The 27,643-nt window shown below is 37.7% G+C and overlaps 2 protein-coding genes across 7 annotated transcripts in view; both read right to left on the bottom strand.

Moving 5' to 3' along the window:
• Window positions 1-6,053, bottom strand: part of kaznb (kazrin, periplakin interacting protein b) — a 137,683-nt gene extending 131,630 nt beyond the window's left edge. For 3 of the 5 annotated variants that reach the window (XR_008155926.1, XM_052569262.1, XM_052569261.1), the window contains exons 1-2: window positions 5,854-6,018; window positions 5,495-5,685 (exon numbers count right to left, since the gene is read on the bottom strand). Coding sequence is in view for 4 of the 5 variants with exons in the window: in XM_052569262.1 (XP_052425222.1) it covers window positions 5,495-5,570 (76 nt within the window). In the remaining variant the exon portion in view is untranslated. Of the gene's footprint in view, window positions 1-5,494; window positions 5,686-5,853 lie in introns of all 5 variants that reach the window. The other 2 variants (XM_052569257.1, XM_052569255.1) reach the window with 2 other exon arrangements.
• Window positions 6,054-10,098: 4,045 nt separating this feature from the next.
• LOC127968197 (PR domain zinc finger protein 2) lies at window positions 10,099-26,332 on the bottom strand. Of its 2 annotated transcripts, XM_052569209.1 has the most exons (10): window positions 26,044-26,222; window positions 20,999-21,064; window positions 20,789-20,909; window positions 20,172-20,275; window positions 19,683-19,835; window positions 18,445-18,571; window positions 16,181-16,294; window positions 10,950-15,331; window positions 10,740-10,916; window positions 10,099-10,637 (listed from the first exon to the last, which is right to left on the bottom strand). In XM_052569209.1, exons 3-10 carry the CDS (start codon window positions 20,901-20,903, stop codon window positions 10,611-10,613), a joined length of 5,199 nt encoding a protein of 1,732 aa, XP_052425169.1. In that variant the 5' UTR covers window positions 20,904-20,909; window positions 20,999-21,064; window positions 26,044-26,222; the 3' UTR covers window positions 10,099-10,610. The 2 variants fall into 2 exon arrangements, with proteins under 2 accessions (XP_052425169.1, XP_052425168.1); XM_052569208.1 differs by having other exon boundaries at window positions 10,740-15,331; window positions 26,044-26,332.
• Window positions 26,333-27,643: the final 1,311 nt, after the last annotated feature.

Genomic DNA, 27,643 nt, shown 5'->3' with positions numbered 1-27,643 from the left:
GGATGATGTGTCAAATTTTTCAAAATAAATAAATGCAAAATATGATGCACTTGCCACAGACACATTGCAAGGTCCCTTTGAAGTGGTTTCAGAAGAAAACAAATTTGCATGCAGGAAGTTCTTTAGCTGCTCAAGTCTTGCCAGCTGCCTCTGTCAAAATATATTCCCTCAGATGTAAACACTATTCAGAGCATTTCAGAACATCATGTGGAGGGACTGATATCCAAAGCAATTTTAGGCTCCAGAGTAACCCGTCAATTGGATAAAACTGGCATGCCAAGTTGCAGGCTAGCCTACAATCACACCTAACCTCACAGTAAACAGCATCAGGCAAATCCACGCAGGCTCGTGTGCTACATCTTTTTTCAGCGTGTTCCTTATTGAAACTCTCAAGGGGAAATGTTGTGTGTACTTCTTGCAGTTTAGAGGGGGTTACATCACTTTTCTCATTATAAGTGAAATACTTCACAAATCTCCAAACTCCAAAGCTTAAATTCAAACAAAACTGGCCCCTGCTTAAAATTCATGAGAACGCTCTAATCAACGCGCTGCCTGTTTAAGCTAAGCCTTTTCTGCACTAACGGCTGCGTTGCCACTTAAAATCAGTTTCTTTCAAACAGACTTAGAAGAAAAATGGATTTGCGGCCAATTGTAAACTCTAAAGTTATAGAAAATAATATTTGCAGCATTCGATCAGCAAATTCACGCTGGTACGAAAGTCTTCCCTACAAAACTTGGCAGGCTTCTTGTTATAGCATTTTGTGACAGTAATTAGAAATTAAAAATCAAATGGCATGAACACGAGGCCTTTCCGTCTCAGCAGCTTCTCAAGCCAATGATCAGATGGACGTGACATTCAATAATAGTGATTAAGAAAGAGAAGATCTCGAATTAGACATCTATTGACCCAAATGGAGTTATTGTCAGGCCTCGTGAGGAACATCTAATGACTCTGGGTCGATAAAGATTTGTCAGTAAACCTACAATATAACAACTGCAAAGAAAGTGGTTCAAGGCAATCGGTTTTTGCAGTCTTGTGCATCAGAAACAATCAACAGTACAACATTTTGTTGTGAACAACATATGCACGATATTAAAGCGTGAGTCTGTGAGCATCTAATGTCCCATGAAAATATGCCTGAAAACATATGGGAGAAGGAGTCATAGATTATTATGCAAGCAATGTAGCAGTGTATTGTTTTGGTGTTTGTCGTCACATTGCTACTGGCAGAAACTACTGACGTTCAAATATGCAAAATACGACAAAAAAATTTTATACGACGTGAATCTACTGTATTTGGACAATACAGTAGATGAGAAACTGATAAATTGTTTTATCTGCAAATAAATGATAAATACCTTATAATAAGAAAATGTACATGTAATTAAACACTTTTATGTTTGTTTCAGTGTCACTGTTACATTGTAGATATGGGAGCTCTGATTGTGCCCTGTCTGCACAAATATAGAGCTTTAGGACAAGATCCCTCGAGAGGTGACATATGAAAAATATGTCCCAACGTTTTAGACAATTCTGCTGATACTATTCTTTTCCCACTGCTATATTACCTCCTCTACATCGGGCCAATGATGCAGAAAGGTGACTTATTCTTTGGGCTTGGGTGCAAACAAGACTTGGCAAAAGTAAACCTGATTTCTATGCTTTCCAGATCAACAAAGATGCACAGACAGAGTATAACAGATAAACCTATATTAATACATTAGTTTGTAGCCCTGCTTGCATAAAGGATTAGCTCACTCCAAAATGAAAATTTACTGATCTTGTACTCAACCCCATGTCATCCAAGATGTTAATTTCTTTCTTTCTTAAGCTGAAAAGAAATGAAGGCTTTTGAGGAAAACATTGCAGGATTTTTCGCCATCTAGTTGACTTCAGTGGGGATCAGTGGATTGAAGGTGCAGGGTTTCAATGCAGCTTCAAAGGACACGATCCCAGCCAAGGAAAAGCGAGAAGATCAGTCATTTTCTAAAAAGGAGGTCAGTTGTCTTGCAGTAACTTGACTTCAAGCATTACATAATCACATTAGAAAGGTCACACGTGACGTAGGTAGAAGTACCGACCCAGTGATTACAAAGCGTATGTACAAAGAAAGTCAAATACCATTTACAAAATAAAAAGGTAAAACAATGTCAGATGATTTTGAAATTGTACGAGATAATTTTTTAGATTTTACCTTTTTTACCTACCTTTTTGAACCAAAGTACAGAGACAAAGAACTAACCTCAAGTGACTTTTCCAACGTGATTAAACAATGAGCAAACACACTCATACTCATTGCAGAGCTATTGCAAGATGAGCATTTGTGGTTAAAATGTATATAAAGGTCCCATTTTTTAGTTTTTTTTATTACCAATAATTTCACTAGACAAGACCATTATTCCTAGGCTTAGATCGTGAGATCGTTCCTTAAAAAAAATTATTTCTTCGCGGCTGAAGAAGAAAGACATGAACATCAGGGATGGCAAGGGGGTATGTAAATTAACAGGAAATATTTATTGATTTAGTGAGCTAATCCTTTAACAGCTAGTTTTATAATTTATCAAACAGACAGTAATTTATATTTTACTAATTTTGTCTAAAATACTTAAATTCTGGAGACACAATTAAAGAATAATCATCCAGTAATTATTACACATAAATGGAATGAAATACTGATCTGAGTTGAAATTACTAAATGTACAAATAATCGGTCATTACACAAAAATGTTTGATTGCAGATCCAACTGTTCCAACTGACCAGTAAGAAGCAAGCATGTCAAGTATATATATGTAAGGTCATACTTGGTATTCAGTGTCAAGGCTTATTTCCAGAGTAAGAACTTCTTAATCAAACATGCAGTGGGGAAAGGAGGTCATCACATCCTTAGACTCAGTGTAACTCTGTCTGGCCCTGCAGGTCCCTATTAGAATCACTGGCACTGCATATTGTACCATCGCTAACATCTGCAGACACACACAAATGAGCCCACACTTGCAGCCCTGTCCAGCCATGTCCGTTACGCCAGCCAAAACAGTCTGTGTGCCAGAGGGTGAGTGCATAGACTTGGATCTCAGCCACGCTCATGCATACCCATTTAAACACCAACACAGAACATAAAAGCATCGGCGCTCCATTCCAATGACCTACGCCGTGGATCATTTTGCGTCGCTTGAAGACGAGCTTTCAAAACACTTATGGAGCAAAAACAGGGCACTTTGATCAGTTAAAAGAGAAAATTGTTCAAGGCGAAAGTGCACCGGAAAGCACCACCATATCCTCCTGCTGGAAGACTTTCATGCAAATTAGAAAAGAAATGAAAGACATTTCAAATGGGTTCATTGTTTATAAAGGCAGAAACTTCAGAAAATTCCACGTCCAGTGTGTTCCACGGGGAACAACACATCAGAATGTTTCGAAACTACAAAATCTCATCGTTATGGATGATCCAGAATGTGAGACATTCAAAGCAAAGAGCTACAGAGAAGTGGCTGATGGTAATACATACAGTATTTCAGCACCGCCGAAGCTCAGATATTGCAGAGGAGTCTCATCTTCAGGCACTTCAAAAACACAAATTCAGTAAAGAGGCTTTCAGCGCTCCAAAGCCACACGCAGAATCATGGCAATGTCACACACTCTGCAGACACTAATACGTCCCTGCATAGCAAACAGCTAATTAGTTCACAGAAATAAAGCAAACAAAGGGCATTTTTTTATAAAACTTTTCTTCGATTTCAGGAGATCAAACAGAGGGAGAGACACTTTTATCCAAGCAAACCCAACACCCCTAAACCATTCCAATTCAAGGCTGCTGTTCCCCAGAATGATCTCAAAACACCCACACATAAAATACAACTCTGATAAAGATCATTTTAACACACTTTGCAAAATTGACTGGATTTGTAGAAAAGATGCAGTTACTTTAAGTAATTTTTAATTTTAAATTAGACTATAGTGGTTTAAAGTGCAAAGATCTCCTGCAGAGGAAGGTCATTTAAGGACATTTCCAAAAAAAAAAAAAAAATCAGTACTGAAATCATGGAGTTTAAACCCAATGGCCCTGGCTACACCTATACAATATTTTTTTGACACATCATATGAAATTTGAAAAAAAAAAGAAGTTATTTTTGCACAACTGATATTTTGCATCAAAAACATTTTAGGTTTTATTTTAGCAGTTCTGTGAGTTGCTTTGGAAAGAAAGCATTAATCAAAAACATAAAGGCAAATAATCTAAGCTCAGAACGGACCATCTTCACTGTCTGATATTCTCCAGGGTTGCTGTTATAGATGCATACTTTTCAAACTCTGTCTCAGAGGAACTGGTTAATCACGTGTTCTTCAAACGGCGACTCGGCAGCGTGGCTTATCTCTGCTAATTGACATGTTAATGTGTAGAGACATGGAATTAAGCATCAAATTCAAATCTGTTTGGATTGTCATCACGCTAGTATCTCTTTCATTTACAAACTGCTGTTTGAGTAATTGTATCCTTCTTCAAGTCTCCTTAATTCAATCGCTCCACCGACATCTCAACGGTAACTTTGACGTGAGAAAAATATGACCTGCTATAAGGTAATATAAAATATTTATAGACCTGAGATGTCTGTGAAAGCATTGTAGAAGTATGTTTCATCATAAAGCAATCATCACCTAACAGAATGTTAAATGTAATTTTAAAGCAGTACAATATTTCCTTGATAGCTTCATAAATATTGCAGTCCTAAGCACTGATGAACTGAAAACAAAAGTACTATAAATAGAGGGACGTTTTAAATCACACTCCTTTATAAATATGGTACAATATGTGAATATTGTTTAAAAATGTTCATATTTTCATGTAATCCGTTTATATTTCGGCACATAAATACGAGGATTATAAATATTTTTAGCACGCTTTTCAAAGCCAGTACCTCACAAAACATGTATAAAGTCATTAATTGCAGAAGCACAACCTGTGACACAGAAATTATGAAGCGGCACCTATTTATAGCACTGGAAGCACTTTTTTTTTGTAAGACAAAATTCATAATTCATCAATGCTTAGGAGTACAATATTTATGAAGCTGTCACAGAATTAATGCACTGTTACAGAACTGCACTGGAGAGCTTCACTCTACCCTGAAAAATCTGAGTTAGTTGCTCAACATAACTTTCATGTTCCTCTTTCAGCCCCAGCTCTCATGACTGACTTATTAAGATCACTACATCCATAAGCAAGAGGAGACACACACCCCCGCAGACACATTTCTTGACTGTGTGCAGCTCATTAGAAGGCTGAAAGCAGCGGGGAAGAAAAGCTGGTTTTCTCTCTGCATACTGGGTGCCAAGACCAAGAGATCAGGATTTGCAGTGGACCAGCAGAGCTTTCACAGACCATAAGCAAGCACTCAGTCGAGACTTGATATTTACCACCCCAAGGCCTGCAAATTGACCTTACCTTGCAATGCACGTGTTTTTCGGACACAACGTGACAGAGCTCAGGTACTTACTAGCTTGCATCAGTTGTCCTTGGCGGCCGAAGACCTGGGAAAAGGTGGTGGGAGTACAGGTGAGGGTGTCCTCCATGGTCGGGATGTCCCACTAGGCTTGACGGACAAGTCTCTAAATGACACGCCACGCAGGAAAGCACAGGTTTGTCGTCCGTCCCCTTTGAGAAGAGCAAGCTGGAGCAACGTTGCAGCTGTGTAAGAATAGCACAGAGGTTTCTGCTCGGGATGGAGAGAAATAGCCTCACTCACATGCAAGATAATGAGGGAGTGTGTCTGTGTGTGCGTCAAGGAGAATGAGTGAGAGTGTGTGCAGAGAGCAAGCTTGAACGAGAGAGATAATCAGAGCAATGATGTCTTGCCTTTTCCTGCTGCTCTATGATCATGTGTTGAGGTTGTGCCTCGCTGGCAGGTTTCTCCAGACTGAGCACGGTGGTCGGAAGCTCCTGGTCCAGCGTACTTTGTCCTGCTGACTGAGTGAGAAGCCTTCGGTTCCCCCAGGCTCAGGGCGGACTGGCGGTTGTTGTGCTCTGATCGGGTACGTGTGCCCTCTTCTCTCCTCCCTCTGCCTCGGCTCTACCCCTCCCTTTCATTGCCTTCTCTCTCCCTTCAACTCGACGATCTGTTTCGTAAGAAGCACTGCTGCAGGGAAAATATTTTTTTGCAACTCTTGCAGCTCTGCTTTTTAATTCCTCCCCCTGTGGAGGAGAGAAGAGAGGTTGAAAAAGAAAGTTCATTTTGGGTAACTCACACAACGGTGGTAGAATATCAGTTGGCATACAATGAGAAATATTAATAACGGGGGGGTCTTGGGATGTATTGACCTACAGTGACCCCCAAAATGTATTTGGACATTTAAAAATGTATGAATGTCTGCATTATATAACAAAATATATAATACATCCAATAAAATGACCTTGAGACTGGTAGTTTAAATCAATAAAAGGGGAAAAAGGCCAAGAAAAGTTAGGTTAGAGAAAAGGTATAGCATTATTTATTTGAAGATGCAACTCGTTTCGATATCTGATGCAGCAACACTGTTATTGTCACACTTAAAAATGATAATCACATTTTCCAATGAAAACTTTTCAAATATTCAACCAATCCATCTAAATTTGGTTCTTTAGCATATAGTGTATATGATTTGTGACCCTGGACCACAAAAGTATTAAACCACTGGGGTATATTTGGAGCAATAGACAAAAAAGTAAAGATATTAAGTAAAGATCATGTTCCATGAACATATTTTGTAAATTTCCTAGTGCAAATATATTAAAACGTGATTTTTTTTTAGTAATAAGCATTGCTAAGTAATTCATTTGTACAACTTTAAAGGTGATTTTCCTCAATATTTATAGTTTTTTTTTGCACCCTCAAATTCCAGATTTTCTAATAGTTTTATCTCGGCCAAATATTGTCCTATCCTAAAACCATGCATCAATGGAAAGCTGATTAATTCAGCTTTCAGATGATGTAAAAACTCAATAAAAAAAGGACCCTTAGGACTTCTTTTGTGGTCCAGGGTCACATTTATATATCCACACGCCCTTAATTTTAAGGTGATGTAGTTACATGTACTTGCTATAACAATAACAGTAATGATAAGCAACTAACCTTAAACTCTAGAGTTTAGTAATTATTTGTGTAATTACACTGTAACATCACCTCAAAATAAAGTATTACCTTCAGTTTCCTTTGTGACAAATTATTCATCCAAAATAGCTGTTAAAAAACCCACCTAGCTGCATTTCAGGATAAAGAAAGAAAGTATTGCTATAAAGGCCTGTTTGATTTTTCTACAAAATTGCAGGAATCACTTTTTTTTTCGTTTCCCCATTTGTCAGATGGATTTGTCCAATGGAAGGCTTGTGTCAGATCAGTGTGATGTTGATTCTACTCTTTGGCAAAAGAGCATGGAAGATCTGCAAGTGCACTCATATTCTCGTGTTTTAAAAGAAAACATGGTCAACCTGGTATTATATAACATCCAGCTACATCAGCTAGTCATAAAGTTGAAAGGTGGTTTACACAAGGACAGCCTGCAGTGCCACAGCAGTGAAAAGAGAAGGTAATTCTATATTCTATTTCTTCCTTTTATATCAGCAAAATTGAAATTTAGAGTTGGGACAAGAGGCAGAGTGAGTTTCTCAGCTTTCAACTGATAGACAAGGCAGATGCCAAGTGGCTGGAGCTGGAATTAATTCCCTCTGTCTAACTGAAGGTTCACTCAAATCAAATTCTTTTTGAACATGAACTGAGGAGACATGCAGATAGTAAGCTGTCAGCTGGGAAGGGTAGAGCTGTTCTTCTTATGCACTCCCCTGCCAGAGGAGATCTCTCTCTCTTTCTGGTGTGGAGTGATTGTGCTCTCCTTCTCACTTTTCTTCTGCTCCCTTCAGAGAGGCAGAAAGGTATTTGATAACGCACATCGACACAAACATCCTCAGCCTACCTAGTTACGTAAGCTAACAATATTTAATGGTCTCTATACATAGAGATGAAGTAATGTTTTGTGGCAATACAGGGAGTAATAATACTAGTAGTAGGTTAAAACTGAACAAAGAATCAAGACCATTTCAATAATTAACCTAAGATCCTGGTCTTGATGCAATTTATTGGTGCATAAGATGTTAGCTTAAAAATCTTGCTCTTCCTCTGAAATTTCTTCCTTTTTTTGCAAACAAATTCTAAAATTTTGGCATGGTTTTTAGCAAACTTGAACGGCTGATTTCATGATCTAATCGATACCCAATTTTTAAAAATGATTCCTAAAGGATTGCAAATGACAAACTTCCATGTGCATATCTTAGCTTCACTTCCTCATCTTAATGCACTGCATCGACCAACTCGGAAGCTGCATGGGGCTGCATTTTTATGACTGCTATGCCACCTTGCACAGCAATCAGGATTAAGTGTGACGATATTTCATCCTGTCAAGCAGAGCACAGCATCATGCCCCTCTTCTCCCCCATACACAGCATGGAGGAACCATAAACCACAGCACTGGCCAATAGAGGAACCATAAAATACGGTACCATGGCATGGGGGAAACATAAACAAGATGTGCTTTCCCTGCTACATAAAGATCTATCCTGTATAACGGAACAAACTTGCACTCAATATTCAATTTTTCTTTTGAAAATTAGCAAGCCAGACAGATGGAAGAGTACCTACAGCTATATGAGTATTAAGTCAGGGTTATCTTACCTAGGGAAGAACTCTATTTCACTCCAATGGCTTTTTTTGATGGGCAAATACAAGATTCTGACAGCAATAAAAATAAATCCTTACATTTTACAAGCCAGGTGATTAAAAAAAACATACCCATGTTGAACCTGGACAAAAATACTTAAATACACTAGTAGAAATAGGTAAGCAAAAGCCTGGAATAATCATAAATCCATGCAGACAATGAGTAGAGATGCAAACCTAAATCTCGACTACATTTCTGAAAAATGTAAACCGACTGGTACTGTATCTCTAGATACTTTCTACTGTCAAACTAAGCTAAAATCAAATATACAGTGAAAAAAAATTAATATCAATTAGAACAATGCATTTTACATTTGTGAAGGTTATTATTCATAATCACAAAACAAGGTCAACATTTCATTCCCAAAAATATATCAATGCAGGACAGCAAAGACATACTGCAAGATGAAAGTTCTGTAAAGGAAAAGAAATATCGTTTCAAGTTCCTTGCTTAAAAGACATTTCAAGCATTCAGATCTTGTTCAGATCCCTGTCCTCATTGTCCAGGTTGTAAAGTGGAAATGACATGGCAAAGACAGGCAGTGAGAGGGATTACGCGGTCCAAAGGCAGAAAACGCATCAGTTCAAAGCTTGCCAGGAGGTAGACCACTAAAAATAGAAGTCCAGTTGATGTTCTATTAAAGCAGAGACCTTGTCCATTTAGCAAAACGAGAAATGATAAAAACAAAACAATTGATTAATGCTTGGTGACCAAAGAAACTGAGTGCTTGCAGTAGCAATAACGGCTAATTGTACTAATAACGCAAAAATATCTTAAGTCTTAATAAACTTGAAGCTCATTTTTGAGGTTGCTTCAGGCTATGGCATACATGCTTATAATACACCAGTAAAAATTAATGCTGTTTTTATGCGGTTTTCAAGCAGGTGTCATCACATATTGTAAAATCACCTCAAACTTTGAGATATCCATAGAAGGCAAATCAGCCTAAATAAAGTGCTTTTCTTAAGAAACAAGTAACCTGATTGACCAGATCACCGATTACATAATTTGGGTTGTAATAATGGCACTTACTGTACAACTATTAATTCATTTTCATGCAAGTGCAGAAGAAAGTTTGTCATTCCCAGTTGTAGTTTTAGTGTAATTTTAATGACCAGCAGCCCTGCTGTAGATTCTGTAGATTACAAAAGTACAGAGGGAAAAAGAAAAAAAAAAAAAAAGAGGGAAAAAATGGCTTATGGTTTTGGCTGGTTTAGGTGAAAATCAAATATATTTTACATACAGCAAACTATTTTCTCCTACTCACTCTGACTGTATCAAACAGCTCAATTCACTTACCATGTCAAAATAAACAAAACCATCAACAACAAAGTAAAAACGAAAAAAGCCTCGGTATGATAAACATTCCCTGTGAAGGATAACATTTACTTAAATATACATATATACTCTTCAAATAATTTTTCTCAGTAAAAGAGGAGCAGGTCAAAATGGAGTACAGTCATGACGAGAGGATCAGTCCAATCATACTGTATACAGAAGCACATGCATCAGGAACCTCACAGATTAAACGGGGTGCATTAGTCTCATAAAGAGAAACTGTTGAATGATTGCCTTTTGCAAAACCTAAACAAAACAGAAGGTCAACATTTATAAATCAAACAATATTATGCTTGATAGAGATTTATTTATCATATTCCTCAGTCCACTTTGGAGGAAGGGGCTTAAAGGCTTATTTATAAAAGTGCACTGAGAAGATGCTTCCAATGAGCCGACGCAAAACATGAGCAGGGAGATAACTCCTGGTACCCCTGAACATTCGGGCTGTGATCAGGTTAATCCAATTTAGTTGAAAGAAGTTCCCCTTCCAGTCACGGACTAAAGCAACCCTTTGGAGACTGTGGTGTTTTACCTGGCTATCTTCAATAGAGACTCCTGAAATAAACACATAAGAGAAAAAATGTATAAAAATCAAACACTCCCAACTCAACATATATACAATATTATGTTAATGCTGACAGTGAAATTTTACTTTACCTCCGACTGTCCTGGTTCATGGTTTGAGAGGTCTTCAGACTTCACTTCCAAAGGAGCTGAAGCACTAGCCATCTGTACGCTGCGTGTCACTGGCCCACCTTTTCTCTCCCGCGTCCTTGTCGAAAAACGTTCCTCCTTAGACGGTGTCATTTTCACTGCAGACTCTTTTTTGACAACCTCCTTTTTGACAACAACCTCCTTCTTGACAACAACCTCCTTCTTGACAACAACCTCCTTCGATCGTTGCAATTTAGATGGCGGCAGTGTTGAAGAGACATCAGTAAGTGCAGGAGTTATGGAAGTCAGTGGCTCGTTGCTCTTTTTGCCTTTCTTAATTTGAGGGGCCATGTTGTCTGCATTTGAGGCTTGCCTCTTTGTACGTACCTGAGGAGCTTTGCCTTTACTTGCTGGTGGAGCTTCACTCTCAAATGGATCAGAGCTCCGGGCCCTGGTTTTCCCCAAGGACTTTGCAATTGGTCCAGAACCTGGTTCTTGTTTGACTTCAGAGTCAGTGGCTCGACTTCGGAGACTCCTGTTTTTGTCTTGAGGCATCAGTGCTCCTTTTTTCAACTTATTGGCAAGAGGTCTTTGTGGACAGCTGCAAGCAATGTGCTTACTGAGGCTGGCTGGGTATGTGAATTCTCGGCTACAATATGGGCATGCATGGACCTTAGATGTCTCCTCTTCCTTTACCCGGTTTGGTGGTTTCTTTATAGAAGCAACCGATTTGTTCTTCTGAGATATGGCTTTCTGGACAAGCTGGTTTTTCTTCTTATTTAGGGCTGACAACTTTGCTCTGGATGTTATATCTTGGTTAAAATTGAGCCTTTTTGGTTGACCCATTCTGCGGAAAGCATTCTGCCCAGCAGCAGCTCCTGCGGTGGTAAGAAGACCATTCGGAGACTGTTTCACAACCTGTTTAAGAGGAATGGGATTCTTCTTAGGGGTGTAGCGTCTCTTATCACTAGCATTAGCACAAACTAATATGTGCTTATGTAGCTCAGGCATGTTGTCAAAGCTGTTTCCACATTTGGTACACCGGATCGCAGTGCTAAATGTTTGGGGGATGTTGTGTGTAGTGAAATTAGTGGCAGAGGCAACAGAGACATCAGGTGTACGGTTGTGGTACGGGAAAGGTGGAGGCTTATAGCTGGGGTAGTGCTGATTAATGCCAAGCCGTACATCTGGACCTTTCGGTTTACCAGCCTCAGATGCCATAATCTTTATTGTAGTGTATAGTTCTTCTGTAGGGTCCTCATGGCCATTTTCCTCTTCTTCCACCTTCTTAGTGTCACTGTTGCACTCCTCGGAAGAATCTTCAGAGGTAGCTCCAGCAATTGAGTCAAGAACAGTATCTTTTTCCACATTTGCGTAGGCAGGATCCGTGTAATTCTGAGGTCTGAGCTTCCCGTTTTCAACGGCAGTGTGAGTGCAACTCTGACTTGGATGTAGGTCACTTTGATGTTGCTGGAGATTGCAGAGGAAGGCAAACTCCTTTGAGCAAATAGAGCAAATATAAATTCTTCCCACCCCATGGAGAGAGGAGCGGTGCTCAAGGAGCGCAGTCGCGTTACCAAATAACTGCACACAAAACTCACACTTAAAAGGCCAGTCTGATGCATGCTCTATTATATGGCCACTGAGGTCCTTGATGGACCGGAATGGCTCTTTGCAGACGTTACACACAAAACTCTTGACAAAAGTTTCCTGCTCTGGTGTCTCAACCTCATCAGAAGTTCCAGGTGAAGTGTTGCCCCCACTTATATCAAACGGCCCCTCATTTTTCCCTGTATCGTCTACAAAAGAGTTGTTATCAACCGCTGAACTCTTCTGGGAAGAATCCAATTCGCTGAGGAAGGTCGGTGAGGAGGGTTCCTTTTTAGGAGTTGAAGACTTTGATTTTTGTCGGCCTTCTGTTTTAATATTGAGGTCTTGAGGGAGAGTTCCTTCACAGGAATGGCTTTGGCTGGTTTTAGAAGCAGTATTCCACTCTAGGTGAGAAGAACTTGCTTGATCTGCATTTCTTAAAAACTGAAACTTAGCATCAAGGTTTGAGCCCTCAAGTAGTGTTTCTGACTTTGAAGATGAATCTGCTGTACAATGTCTTTTTGTATCCTGAGGCAGTGGAGAAATCGCAGGGTCTAACCGCTCAGCAGTTTGGTCTGATTCATTAACAATGGAATTTAATGCATCATGGCGTGATTCTGTTAAAGCAGATGAATCCGACACTTCCTCTAAACTATCAAATGCCTTGGGGGACATTTTGGGTGACAACACAGGAAAAGGGGCGGGTGATGAGGCATCTGACATCCGAAAATGCGGCGATGATGATAAAGGTGGAGGTGATGGGACAGTGGGTAAGACTGGAGGAGGGGGTGTAGATGATGCTATACTAGATGAAGATGGAGAGGACGGATTAATAGTCATAGGGGTCAGAGAGGGAGGAGAGGTTGATTCACAAGGAAGGTGCTCTGATCCCGATCCAGGACTAGAAGGGCCAACACATGTGGCACTCTCAGAAGACGAAAGAATGTCAGGGCTTCCAAGAGCGTTGGATCCTTCATCTCCAGGTAAGTTTAGGCCAGCATACTCGTTCATTAAGACTTTCTCTAAAATGCTAGTATTGGGTTTCTTTCTTTTCACATGTGGCGTTAGTGTGGCTGAGCTCGTCTTTACTTCATGGTCAACAGGACTTTCACGGTTTACACTTAAGTCAAGCACAGCCTCTCCAGAGCCTTTGTTTATACTATTGTCTTTTTTACAGATGAAATTCGAAAGGTCAAGTGGCTGCTGATTGCAAGAATTCCCCCCGCTTCTTGAAGCAGACCAGTCTTTTCCTGTCAGGCTTACAGCATCCCCATGATCTTTGCTGGACAAACTCCAGGAATGCGTCATGCAATGGCTTTCAATCTTTGGCACCTTCAGAAAACATGAAACCCCAGTTGCAGAGCTAATGCTGTCATTTCTTTGTGCCGGGCTACTCTGTGAAGTTGTGGGAGGGGAGGCAGTTCTTCTTTTAAACTTTCCTTGTACAATAGGCAGTGAAGTTACTGAAAGGGGAGTGGTTAATCTATGGCTATCTGTTGTGATTAGACTTATGGCTGGTTTCTGACCGTCTGGTGCCTGTAGAAGTTGTTTGAGTTTCGGAGAGAGATAAACGGATTTCTCCTTCTGAAAAGCTAACGTTTCAGTTGACTGGGAGAAAATGTTTCCTGCCAACAAAGAGGACTGAGAAGAGGGGGAGGACAAGGAGGAAGAGGAGGACACCATTTCGGTTTCCATTTTCACAGGCAGCAGTGGTGGTGTAGAAGTTCGTCTTTTAGAAGCTGTCTGAGCTACACATGAAACTTCTTTCACAGGACAAGACCTTGCTTCGATTTTAAAAGCTTGACTAATTTGTTTGGGACTTAGAATAAGAGCATCAAGGCCAAACAAAGCTGCGGTGCTAGAATCAACCTCAATGACCTCACAGTTGCTCACTGTGCTTGTACATGGGATTTTTCCATCCATGTAATGGCTGAGATTTTCAGAAATGTTGTTAGATATATCAACCATACACTCCTCTCGCTCTCCCTCATCCTCGGTCTCCACACTGGGCACATAAATTGGTGGTGGACTGGCACTTGGTGACTCTTCCTGGAGCGAAACAGACTGCCCTTGTTCATGCTGCTGCTGTTGGGAGGAGCCATCCTGCAGGAGCATACCTTTCCGACGAACACCTTTCGGCATTAAATGCCGTTCATGGATTCTGCGCTGGTGCCTGCGCATGTTGGTGTGTGTGCCGAAAGCCTTGTTACAGTACTTGCAAGGATGAAGCTCTTTTGACTCCCCATTCTCATCCAATATAAAAGGTCGGTCAGATTCAGCATCAGCCTCCATTTTCAAAATGTCAGAGGTTTGCTGAGGTGGACCGTTCTGTGTGTTCATAAACACTGAATGGCTTGGAGAGGATGCACTGCCAGAGGTAGCAGAATCGTTGGGTGCCGTAGGACTGTGGAGGAGTGCTGTTCTGCTAAGTGATCCAGGCCGATTTAAAGTTTTACTCCCGTTCTCGTGTCTACGCTCATGTCTGCGCCTCCCTACCTGAGAGCCAAAGGGCTTGGCACAGTACCGACACTTAAACGTATGAGTTTGATGGTTTGAAGTAGTGTGAATGTGAGTGTGGCGCTCCAGGCCCTGTTTGGTGGAGAAATGACGCTCGCAATGCTGACAGGGGTACGTTCCTCCTTGGGGGTCATCTTCGAAATCCCCATCTGCCTCCAGCTCAGGATTTGCTAAAGAAGATAAACACTCTGTATCACACAGTGGACTCTCAGTGCTTTCGTCTGCAGGGCTGCCCGAACGTAAATGCAGGAGAGACTTTTCATTCCCATCAACTGATTCTGCCTCAGAGGGGTGCTGTGGGCTCTGATTTAACTGTGGCTGCTGCAGTTGTCCATCAATCTCTGCATTTTCCTCATCCAGTGCTTCCATCTGGTTTATCTCTGTTGTATGAGACTGGACAGGGTTTTCATTTTCTGCAGAAGACGACTGGGCTGCATTCTCCTGCTGCAACTCAGAAGGTGAAGAGGGTGTTTCCTCACCATTAAGCCCTGAATTAAAAGAAAAATATAATTAAAAGAAAAATCACTGAATGAAGTTGAAAATCATTCATCTAAAGAAATAATTCTTTTACAATAACACTGCAACTAGGACTGGAACTAATCCATTAAATTGATAGTGAAAATTCATAACTAATTTCATTATTGTAGCGTCAGATTTGTGTGCTGTGCATAAGGTCTCCACTAATGAAGTCTCTTTACAGAAGTAAAAAAATCAATTACAACAGAACATCTAAAAAAGATAATGTAAATCACGGTGCAGAAAGAGAGTAAAACTTACATCTTATGGTTATATCCTTATCTATACATTTTTCTAAATTTAGAAATTCAAATCAAACAAGTCTCGCTTAAGCACATCCACACTTTAAAAGAGCACAACAGCAAAATAAAGCACAATAATTCTGACTAAAACAACTGTTGGACGTTAACTTGTTAAAAATTCAACAATCATATTCTGATAATGCTTTTTTAGTAGCAATTTTACAATTTTCATCAATAAATAAATGTATTGTAATTATTATATATTATTCACATTTTAAACCTCTGCTGATTATACATATCATAGCCTTCACGCTGTTCTCATAACCTTCAATTTGCACACAGTTTAGACTTGGGGCAGGATGTAGAATAACATGTCTTTCATTCAAACACAGAATAAGTGACTTTTTTTTTTATTCAATTAAAACAGATATAAGTGACACATTAACGGATTTAAAAAAATTGATGGCTCCTCCACTCCTACTGTTATAGCCCTACCATATCAAAAATATTATGACTGAGCTAAACATACTTGTGAATGACACAAATCCCTGCCAGAGGCCGGCGAAGAGCATAACCTACCGTCCTCCGAGTCTCGCATCTCTCTGATTGAGGGTTCAACAGCACACGATTTATTCGGTTCACAGAATCCACCTAAATCAGCCTGTCTGGCTTTTTCCGACAGCTTCCTCCTTGCTTCAGGGAGCAAAAAAAAAACATTTTTAGTCCAAAAATAATATATATATATATATATATATATATATATATATATATATATATATATATATATATATATATATATATATATATATATATATATTTCAAGACTCACTAAAGGCAGCAAACACCAATTAGGTTAATGTTTCATTTAACAATCATAAAAACCTACATATATTGAATCCAATGATATTATTTCATACATGTAGCAATAATAATTTATATAAACTGAAAACTGTAAAACACAAAGGAAGAACATCAGTTACATTAGCTCCACCTGCAAGATCCAAAACAAAACCAGTGTGCCACAGCCTTTTTTACTAAATGAGCAGCTCACCACAAAACCAGACTGACTACTCAGTAACTACAGCACTGTGCATGACACAGGCAAAGGAATGTTTGTTTTTCACATATTTAAAATCTACATCACAATTATTGCATGATAAGTGTAGAGATAATTAATTGTTACTGAATAGCAGTTGACTGCAGTAGATAATTTACCCCCACCACCTCCCAAAAAAAAAAGTTATCTACTCAGTCAAATGTCATGACAAACCTGTATGACTTCCTTTCTTTTGTGGAACATCAAAGATGATATTCAGAACAGAAGAACACTGACTTTCATTAAAATATCTCCCTTTGTGCTCCACAGAGGATCGAAAGTCATACAGGTTTGGAGTGACTTGAGGGTGAGAAAATAACAACAGAATGAACTTTAATGGTGTATAAATGTAGGCAAATTACATGTATGCACTTTTACACACATTTACACAAAGTTTCAAAGACATTTTCTCAGCCAAGAAAAGAAACCAGTTACCAGCTGCTGTCCTTGTGACAAGGTCATCTGGGAGCATCTTATACAAAACCCAATTCATAAAACAGACACATGCAACTAACTTGGTCATCTGACCATACGTGTCAAATAGTCCTCCCCACATATCCATTTTCACAAGATAAGAGATTTATGTACAGATCTAGTTTTTACATATTAATGAAATAAAAAAATTTCCTATCAAACTGTCTAAAATGATTTGCATTTTATTTTGCAACCTAAATGTACAAATTTAGCTTTATATAATAATGTATTTATAACATCTCAATCCCTCATGATTTTATACAAAGTGGCCGAAAACTTTACAATGTCGTTAACTTGTTCACATATTTCAAGGACTACTTTCACAAATATATTTATAAAAGAGAAATTGGACATGGGCTAACTTGAAACTTCATGAATTTAGCTGCACTGTCATTGAACAGGTTAAAGTCAAATGTCCTTATACTCCATGAAAGGACCAGCAAACCCTCTTCTCAACAGCAAGTTTAGGTCAGCCTTTTTAGTCATTATTACACCAGTCTATAAAGAGCATTCAGACTAGATACACCCACTTAAACGCAAATATTTATAAATATCAAATGTACTTCCCTAAAACGTTTACTGAATTACGTACAAGTATCATTCAAATAAACTTAATACAGTGATGTGCGACAAATCGGTAACAAATGTGCAATGGACAAGCGAACAAATCAAACTCTCATGCGTAGAGCTTTGAGAGGATAAACCCTATGTTTATTTTATGGGTCATTAAGGTCTAATTCAAAATGCTTGCGAGGAGGGTTTGGAAGGTCATCTCTGTCAGACACAGGTTGTGTCTCTAAATCTAGGGAGCTGCCTTTCTAGATGGCATGCATGTGCATCACAGACGAGTTCAAACTTTTTACATCTAACACTCGGACGTGTCCGTGCTGCTCAAAATGCTTTCTAGGTGAGAAGTTCACTAGATTTTGAGACACTGAGATAAGGTCCGAGTCTGCAGGGCGGCTAACCGACCCGTTCATCAACATGAGGAAGAGTGAGCTACATTTCACCGCGCCCTGACTCTGTGGTGGGCTGTTTTTCTTTTTTAAAAAGTTTATTAGAACAGAACATCATCCCGTAATTCCTGTTTCTAAATGATCTTCGTATGAAATGGGCGAATAGCCTGATGGCTAACATGCTAACTGTTAGTTCCAGCTAGCGACTGCGAACGCGTCCAAATATATAACAAACACATGTTTTCAGACCACAATTAGATATTTATACAGAAAAAAACGCCAGGTTTGAGCAATACCATGCGGTGTTTTAATTTTACCTCGTTTTGCTCTAGGTGAACTCTTCTTGTTCAGGTTGCTAGTCCTTTCTTCCTCTAATGCAGCAGCTATCTCTGGATTGTCTTCCCCATTGTACCACACGAGAAGTTCTTCGTCCGGTCCGATTGGCTGACGGGGAGTATACGGTCCAATCAGAGTCGAGCTTTTTGGCATGCCATAGGATGAAATACTATCTAGGCCTTGACGCTCTGTCAGGCATTTAGGAACAGAGCCCCATGACAAACTGAGGTGCAGTATCAGCTCATTAAAGAGAATGAAAGAACATTTCAGAACATTTTAAGTGAAGTTAAAGGCTTGTTCGTCTGTTAACTACCACAAGTATAGAAAAAGAAAAAAGATGGGTATAAAAATTAAAGAATTTTAAATTGTACTGGTAAATTCCGAAAGCAAAAAAAGTTTACTGTGCATAAATTTAATCAGAAGCACAGCAATAATAATACTAATTTTACGTTAGTTCCAGACATATTACTACTTTTCAAAGGTTAATAAAATGAAAATCGTTTTATTTAGTCCATTATCTTTAAGGGCATTTATATACTAGTGCAGGGATGCAATCATGAGATTTATTCCATCAAGAGCCCCTTTTTCATTTATGGAACATTCTCACAGATATTTAATGATAATTGAATAATTAAATGTATGTAAGTATTACTGTGAAGAGCACAAATAATAAGGAAACGCAACAGTTGTCTTTGCATCATACAGCATATCTAAGATTAATAGTGGTAGAAAAACTATGCCATAGAGTTGATACTAGATAACTTTAAAACCCTAAAAAACTAAAAATAAAAAGTTTTTGAAAGTAGCTAATGCTTACCAAGGCTGTAGTTATTTGATGTGATTAAAAAAAAAAAAAAAAAAAAAACGTATTATTGTGAAACAATTACAATTTAAAATAACATTTAATTTACATTTAATATATTTTAAAATGTCATTTATTCCTGTGATGTCAAAGCTGAATTTTCAGCAACCATTCCTTCAGTTATCATCAGTCACATGATCCTTCAGAAATTATTCTAATACACTGATTTTAGTACTTTTAGGAAAAGTGTTCTTTGCAAGGAGACTTCTTATTTTAAGGGGTCCTCCACATGAAAATGTTTGAAAACCCCTTTACTAGTGTACTATTTCCTTGTAAGTATCCCCTCCAGGCTCTTTGCAATCATAACTAACATGTTGAAAATCAAACCAATTCATTACATTTTAAAGGTTAACTTACCCTTAACACTTTGTAGTAAATAGCTCGGTTGATCTCCAGGGGAAAGAGGTTTTGCTCTTGAGAAGAGCGCGCCCAGTTCACATAGCGCAACCAGTTTCCTTTCATTGGATCGGTGGCATCAATGCACATCCACCCCCAGGCTGGAAAATATACCTTATGATAGTGGAACAATAAGCAATTAATAAAGAACCACTGCTACAACCTACATTACCATTCAAACGTCAGGCAGTTCTCTATTCATCATGAAAAAAGTATCCTAGCTTTTCCACAAATATTAAGCAGCTCACCTGTTTTCAACACTGATAGTAATAATAAGAAGAAATGTTTCTTGAGCAACAAATTAGCATATTAGAATGATTTCTGAAAGATCATGTTACTTTGAAGACTGGAGTAATGGCTGTTGAATCTTCAGATTAGTTGTTTTTATCAGTATATTTAGGCTTCTAATCAGGCAGAAATAGCATTTCTGCTGTGTTATCGAATACATACCTCCCACATGTAAACATTGCTCGTCACTTGAGATCTCTTCTTTCGTTCTCCTACAAATGGTCCAAACCGTTTGCCTTTTGGTATCAATCTAGATGTCCAGACACCTGTATAGAGCATGTCATGTGAAATCCTATGCAAGCAAACATCGGGAAAAACTACTTTTTTTGTCTTCTCCATTCATTCATCAGATTTTTTAAAACTTTTTTAGTTGACAGGTTTTTGAGCATGAATCCTTAATCAGAATGAGGCACTGTAAGATCTCCAGAGACGCTCTCACAGAGCCATTTTTTGAAGCATTCGATATTAATCATTTATCTGTAGATTTCTAGGGCACCACCACAGCGTACTGCACATTCATCGGTTTCAAACAACAAACCAAATAAGACTGCAGTTATGTTGTTCGCAACTCTTTAACATTATCAGTCACTTTGGTTCACAATGCTGATCAGCTAAATCATGAGTCCAATCAAAAGTGATTGTAGCGGAGCAAATATCTGAAAAATTAAATGTTTCAAAGTCAAAGATCTCCTAGGCTTTCATCAAGAAGAAAATAGTGCAATAATGAACCCATGATTTCTCGTTACCGTTATCAAATACTCAACCATTCTGGTGCTCACCAATGCGACTGGGGTTGACCGCTGACGGTCCCAGCTTCATGCAGTTTGGCAGCCCCTTCCACACATGGGCTGGGATGTCATCCAAGGTTTCATATGTTCCTTGAGGCGAAGCCATTACAGCCTTACAAAAGAAAAGGGTGGGCTTTACAGTTCACAATGTGTTTCTTTTCAGTTTTTAAATGACTTTAGAAATAAATTGTTTCACCATACCTGCACCAAGGATTTAACACTCGACTGAACTTTGGGACTCCGGGGACCTTTCTTATTTCATGGATCCTGTAAAACAGAAAATAGGAGCAATTATTTTCACCATGTAGAACAAAATAATCCTCTATGTTTTTGATGCAGGATGAGACTTGCTCTCAAGCAATCCCAAAGACTGGAAGACCATGTAAAGGTGTGCTTAAAACTGCAAATACTCCTTCAGTACACTCAAAGTCTCTGATATTTGCTTTTCTCTTATTTGCACTACAGTTTAAAGAGTAGAAATGTTTAAATTACATCATGCGACACTAAAGACTGGAGTAATGGTATTGAAAATTCAGCTTTGTCATCACAGGAATAAACAGCATTTTAAAACAGTAAACTTAAAAACATTTGTTTCAAATTGCAATATTACTGGTTTTACAGTATTTTTTGGTTAGACTACAAACAATATCTAATTACTAGAGGCCTCACTGACATTACACATGTGTAATTAACTCAACCTCACATACAATCCAACCAACCACCAGAGAAATAACCCTCCAAAAACATATTACTAAGTCAGGCATACAGGTGCATATCCCACAGTTTTAGACAAATGATGATCCGTTTTGTTGTGGGTCTGCGAAGAATTCTTCTCATAGCATAAGAATAGAGCAATAACCAAAGCTGACAGGATGGTAAGTAGAACATTGTACTCAGGTTTGGATGACAGCTACAGAGAATAAGGGGAAATTGAGCAAACAGCATGACACACAAGGGGCCTCTATGATGTGACACTGTTACATAAGCGTGGAGGTCAGAGACAGAATTTCAGCTTCCGCTGCCTTTGACTTTCACATGGGTGAGAGCATGCCAACCCAACACAACAGAAAGTGTGTTAAAACATGCTTCTGGAATCAAAACACCAAATTCATACTTTTTTTTTTCTTTGTCAGAATGGATGCTTGCAGAAATAATTCATGACATCATTACACTCAAATCTCAGTAGTGAATAAAAATAGATGGGATTTCTAATTTGCAGAAGCCCATGTGTGGTCACACGGCCACTAAAAGATTCCTTCTCTCAGTCAGTAATAGTCTTTGCGCTCAAGTGTAGTGCAGTCATTAAGGATTCAATCTTTTATCCTGTCAGTAAAAAATTATTAGTCTGCAGCAGTGACCTGCTCTGAAGTCATAGACTCATAAATCTGTGGAATAACTTTATAATGAAAAACTTTAACTACCAACTTTATATACCCTTTGGCATGAGTATTTTATTCCCTAATCAGTAATTTTATTCTAACAATAAGATGGCTCTTTTTGTCCCTGGATTTCCTAATCTAGTTGTCAAATAAACCTGGCACTGTATATTACAGATATTGTTGGATCCTTGACTACTTGCTTTAGTTCCACTTTTGGATAAAAGCATCTGTTAAAGCTGCAGTAGGTAACTTTTGTAAAAATATATTTTTTACATATTTGTTAAACCTGTCATTATGTCCTGACAGTAGAATATGAGACAGATAATCTGTGGGGAAAAAAAATCAAGCTCCTCTGGCTCCTCCCAGTGGTCCTATTGCCATTTGCAGAAATACATCGATCAAATATATTATGAAACAACCAATCAGAGCTGTGGTCCGTAACTTTGTTTGTGTTCAAAATGTACAAAATGTATATAATAAGAGAGTACACCATGAATCCATTTTCCAAACCGTGTTTTTGACTTGTCCTGAATCACTAGGGTGCACCTATAATAAGTGTTTATATTCGGACTATTTTAGATTGCTTCGGGGGTACCGCGGCGGAGTAACCCAGTACCTTTGTGATTCTTCATAGACATAAACAGAGAGAAGTAGCTCCGGCTACGATGTTCTTCCGCCAGACGCAAGCAGATCTGTTTATTAACCGCTAGAGCGTCAAAAGTTACCTACCGCAGCTTTAAATGTATAAATGTCAATGTAAATGTAACTGGGTTTAAACTCTATACTGACACCTACTGGCCTGGATGCATGAGGTTTGTTTAATAACTGATGCCACACATGATGTTTGTTTTGTTTCTTTTAATCTAAGTTCACACGGACACACATCAATATAATGTTTTATTACACCTGTCTATATTAATTTAATCTCAATAGTTATCTATATTGTTATTTATGCTTTATAATGCACAGTGAGCAGTGAAAGCATATACAAGTTATAAATGCCATTCAAAAGGTAGGGATCAGTAAGATTTTTAATGTTTTTTTTTTTTTTATTGAGTCTCTTGTGCTCATCGAGGCTGTATTTATTTGATCAAAAATACATAAAAAGTAATCTTGAGATACTTTCTAATACGTTTTTTTTTTTAAATATACCTTAAAATATTTGATCATAGTAGTCACATGATCCTTCATAAATCATTTTAATATGCTGATTTATTATCAGTGCTGGAAACTGTTGTGAATTATTTCTAAAGGATCATGTGACACTGAAGACTGGAGTAATGATGCTGAAAATTCATCTTTTCATCACAGGAATAAATTATATTTTAAAGTAAATTAAAATAGAAACATTTTAAATTGCAATATTTTTACAAAATATTTTCCCCTGTATTTTGATCAAATAAATACAGCCTTTATAAGCACAAGAAACTTCTGTAAAAAAGAAAAAAAAATCTTACTGATTCCAAAATTTTGAACTATAGTATATTATATTATATTATATTATGATATTATGTAGCTTGTCAGTATTAGTGTTTTTATTAATGCCATTAATGATTTTGTTAATGGAGTGTAGCACTAGTCAACTAAAAGAATTTAACATTGCAAAGATCAATGCATTTTTGGAAAATGAATTTAAGAGAAATGTCATTTTGGAATTTCAGTGGTCTAATGTGATGTTAATGTACTTGTTCATGATGAAATTTTATTGTATTCCTGTAATTAATTTATAGCATTAACAAAATGACCCGTTGAATTCATTTTGGGATGCTACAGTACGACTAATGAATGTATTTTTAGTCCAGTCCTGTATATAGATTAGTATTGATTTATTGCATTTTGGGAAATGTTTTTTGGGAAAAAAAAAACATTTCAAACACAGCCACAGTGCTGTTTTGAGTCTCTGAGCAACAGGACGCTGTTTTGTTCCCGAATTAACCAACCGTTTAATTTATTCAGTTCAATCGTAATGACTCGCTTATTAACAGCTGCCTACTGGCGGTTTTAATTTCAAATTAAATGTCTCTTCATTTATTTTATTTTTTCTCAAACAACACTTTTCAATATTTTATGTTTAAAATATCAAAACGTTATTCATGCATTTGTAACTGCAGGTTAAGGTATTCCATGTCCCTCTGAGCTGCATTAAACAGTGTGTAAATGCATGTAAATGACACTTCTAATGCAGCTTCTGTGTTTCCTCTGCATTGCAAAGATAAATTCTGTTGATGCTGATTTCATTTGCTTGGTAACAACCCAAATGCAAAAATCTGACTTAAAATATGGTACACACTTTTTGAAAAATAATAATTTAAAAGGTACAAATACCCATAAAACTTGATGAAAATTAGTACTTTCTATTGCTGCTGTGAATGGACCACACAGAATATAAGGAATATCAAAAAATTCAGGATTCAGCTGTCCACGGTAGTCCTTAAGATATCAGCACAATAACACACTTAGCAAAATATCATCTAATTAACGTCATCGATAAAATCCCAGAATATTTTGGAGATATCTTTTTTATCAATATCGCACACCCCTAATTTATGTTTTATTTAACTGATCCAATAATTTACTGATAATAATTGTTTAAATTAATATATTAATACTTTGACTTTAAAGGCTGAAATGTGAAGTTCATCATTTTATAAAACTTTGTTTTTGTGAAAACTTCTATCTGAACTGTAAATTATGCTTTTTGCAGTAATGTTATGGTACTTTATATGGTACTATAAACATTGCCCTACCTGACTATGGTATTAATTGTATGTGTTCAGGTCTTAAAAAGTCTTAAATTTGAGATTAAAAATCCTGCAGAATCCCTGTATATAAACCTATTACATTAAACTAAGTAAAACAATAAAATATTAAATGGTGAGATACCATCATTATGGCTTAGAAATGTATTATTCTTAACACATGACAGCGTCCATGAGGGTGCAACCCACTCTACGCAGCAATAAATAAATAAAGATTTTAGTCTTCATCTCACGTAAATGTTTATTTCCTTACATGCAAAACTTTTAATTTTAAAAAAATTGCTGATTGCACTTTTAAGTTACCTCAGCCACTATCCTACTGCGTTTATTTTAACAGATTTTCTCTATACTATGTACATACAAGAATACGAACAGATTCTCTGCGAGGCAGGAGAATGTATAAAACCCAGAGATGAATGAGAAGTGTTTTATTGTGGTGTCATCTTTGTTAATAACAGACGGTGGCTGTGGGACAAAGAAAGAAGGCGTTTCAGCAGCACCCACAGCCGAAGATGGATGAACTAACCGCGAAAAAGTTTACAAATTCTTAAAAGCCACCAGCAAAAACTTACGATACGATGTTCAGGGGCGGATTGTGATGCGCAGACACAATACTTATATGCTCACAGCATTATTATAATAAACCCGAATAAAAAATTATCGCAAAACAAGTGCGGGTGGTATGATAAATATTTGTAAAGTGCACCCTTGTGCTTAAAATATTGTCATGGGATCCAGATGGTGTTAAATCGTGAATTAAACCAGTAGCTCGTGCAAATAAGCTCAGGTTGTAAGCTATATCCCGACCTTCAGGCAAACAAACACTCACCGCGCTTTAAACACACTTCAAATAGTCACATTTCGCTTGAGGTATCTTCTCTGAGAGAAAAAGTTCTCCAAAATGTTTCACCAGAGCCCTCGAGTTGCTTTGTGGACTGGCAGGGCAAACTGATTTTATTGTTATCATCAACCCGAGCTCTCAGAAGTGCACAAACCCGATGCAACTCACTCCGAGCAAGGTGTCCTCCTGCTTTCCAAGCCACCCAGTGCAGCGGTGCAAAGGCTTGGTTGAAATAAAAATGTGAGCACGGTGTTTTTGAACACTTACCTGTTGTTTTTTTTTACCGGCACTGTGCAGTTTTTGGTCTACCTGCTTTCCAATGTGCTGAAAATGGCGGATGGAGACTAGAGCTTATAGAGCTTCCCCAATGTAACTGGTCGGTTGGGTCGCAGATTTGGGAGAGGCACACGACCATCACGATGGGCCATTGGTGAAAGTAATGCTGGGGAAACCCGGTCCATCGCAAATCAGCTCATTAAATAGGACATGCTATGCCAAAATGGTTTAACTCATGTGTTCAGCTGCACACTTTACATTGATGAGACTGGGGCAAGTTGTCACTTTTTTCTCCAGTGAATATTTCTCAGCTTGAGTTCTTTTTTTTTTTTGCCAGTTTCTTTATAAAGTCATAGTTTAACAAAAATAATAAAAATAAAAAAACTATTGAACGTTTTCACATTTATTGCCTAGGGAAAAGACTGGTTACACGCTGACCCTTTTGTGACATCATGCCCCACTTAGTTATGGTCAACATAATTAATACATTTGTCCAGTATATATGAAAAAACGTCTTAATCGGTCTTAATTTATGTGACTGTGGTTTTATTGTGTTGAGTCTTTATTCAACAACTATAGCAAAACTGGTATTTCATTTTTTATCTTGGAGAATAAGCTTAAGTTTTTAAAAAGAAATCACAAAGGAACTCAAAAGTAGGATATTAGAAATAATTGAATGATTTAAGACTTTTGACTCAAAACCCTCCCTAAAATTAAATTAAATATATATATTCTTATTGCAGAGACATTTTATAAAAAGATAATGAAAATTAACCTGGAGTGGAGTTGATCATGAAATTCATAAAATCATAAAAAAAAGATCATAAAATGTTCATTTTCACATGGTGTGTATTGACATTCAGAGACTATTGCTTTTTCATTCATCTTGTAGATCTGACCTGGCTTTTCATGCATTTTGAAAAAAAGACAATATTCTGCTTAGAATGCAGCAAATCCACCGAACATCAGATTTCATCAGTTCTCTCCAAACATACTCTGGATACAATAATAAAAAAGGTGCTAAAAAAGAGGTGCTATAAAATAATGCAACATGATAAGTAATGCCTGAAATGTAAAATGCCATAAAAAGAGATATACAAGTGCAACATGAAAAAATAACTTATGAAATTGGTAAATAACTAATCTAAAGTGCATTATATTTAATTGTAACCTCCAAAATACAGTTTCTCCAATTGGATTTCCCCCCCATCCCAAATAATTGGGCTAACAGGCTTGTAGTCATTTCGGCCACTGGGGGGCACTGCGAATTCATGTCTTTAGATTGAGTTTGAGGCATTGGAAATTTGGGATCGCTTTGCAAATCTAACAATAATTTAACATGTATTGGGTCAGAGAGATTTTTTTTAAACGTGTATTCAATCATAACAACAAAATTAAAATAGTTTAGAACAATTAAAAAACAGCCTGATCAATAAATATGCTTAGAACTCTTTCTCCGTTCTCAGAGAGAGCTGTCAACATGTGAAGCCCTTCTGTGTCTGGTCCACATGATTACAGCAGTCCACATCCCAAATAAATCCAGAACTAGCGTTTCCAATAAGTCTCATGTGTTATGATGTGGAGAGTGAGA

This window comes from Carassius gibelio, chromosome B11 (assembly GCF_023724105.1).
Source record: "Carassius gibelio isolate Cgi1373 ecotype wild population from Czech Republic chromosome B11, carGib1.2-hapl.c, whole genome shotgun sequence".
NCBI classification, from domain to species: Eukaryota; Metazoa; Chordata; class Actinopteri; order Cypriniformes; family Cyprinidae; genus Carassius; species Carassius gibelio.
Note: the sequence above shows the minus strand (reverse complement) of the source record. Positions and strands in the feature narration are given on the sequence as shown.

Coding starts and splice junctions, on each gene's coding strand:
- LOC127968197 (XM_052569208.1), bottom strand. CDS start 20,903: ATGGCTTCGCCTCAAGGAACATATGAAACCTTGGATGACATCCCAGCC. Junction 19,836..20,171: donor GCAATGTTTACATGTGGGAG/GTATGTATTCGA, acceptor CACTATCATAAG/GTATATTTTCCAGCCTGGGG. Junction 16,295..18,444: donor TTCACCTAGAGCAAAACGAG/GTAAAATTAAAA, acceptor TGCTCCCTGAAG/CAAGGAGGAAGCTGTCGGAA.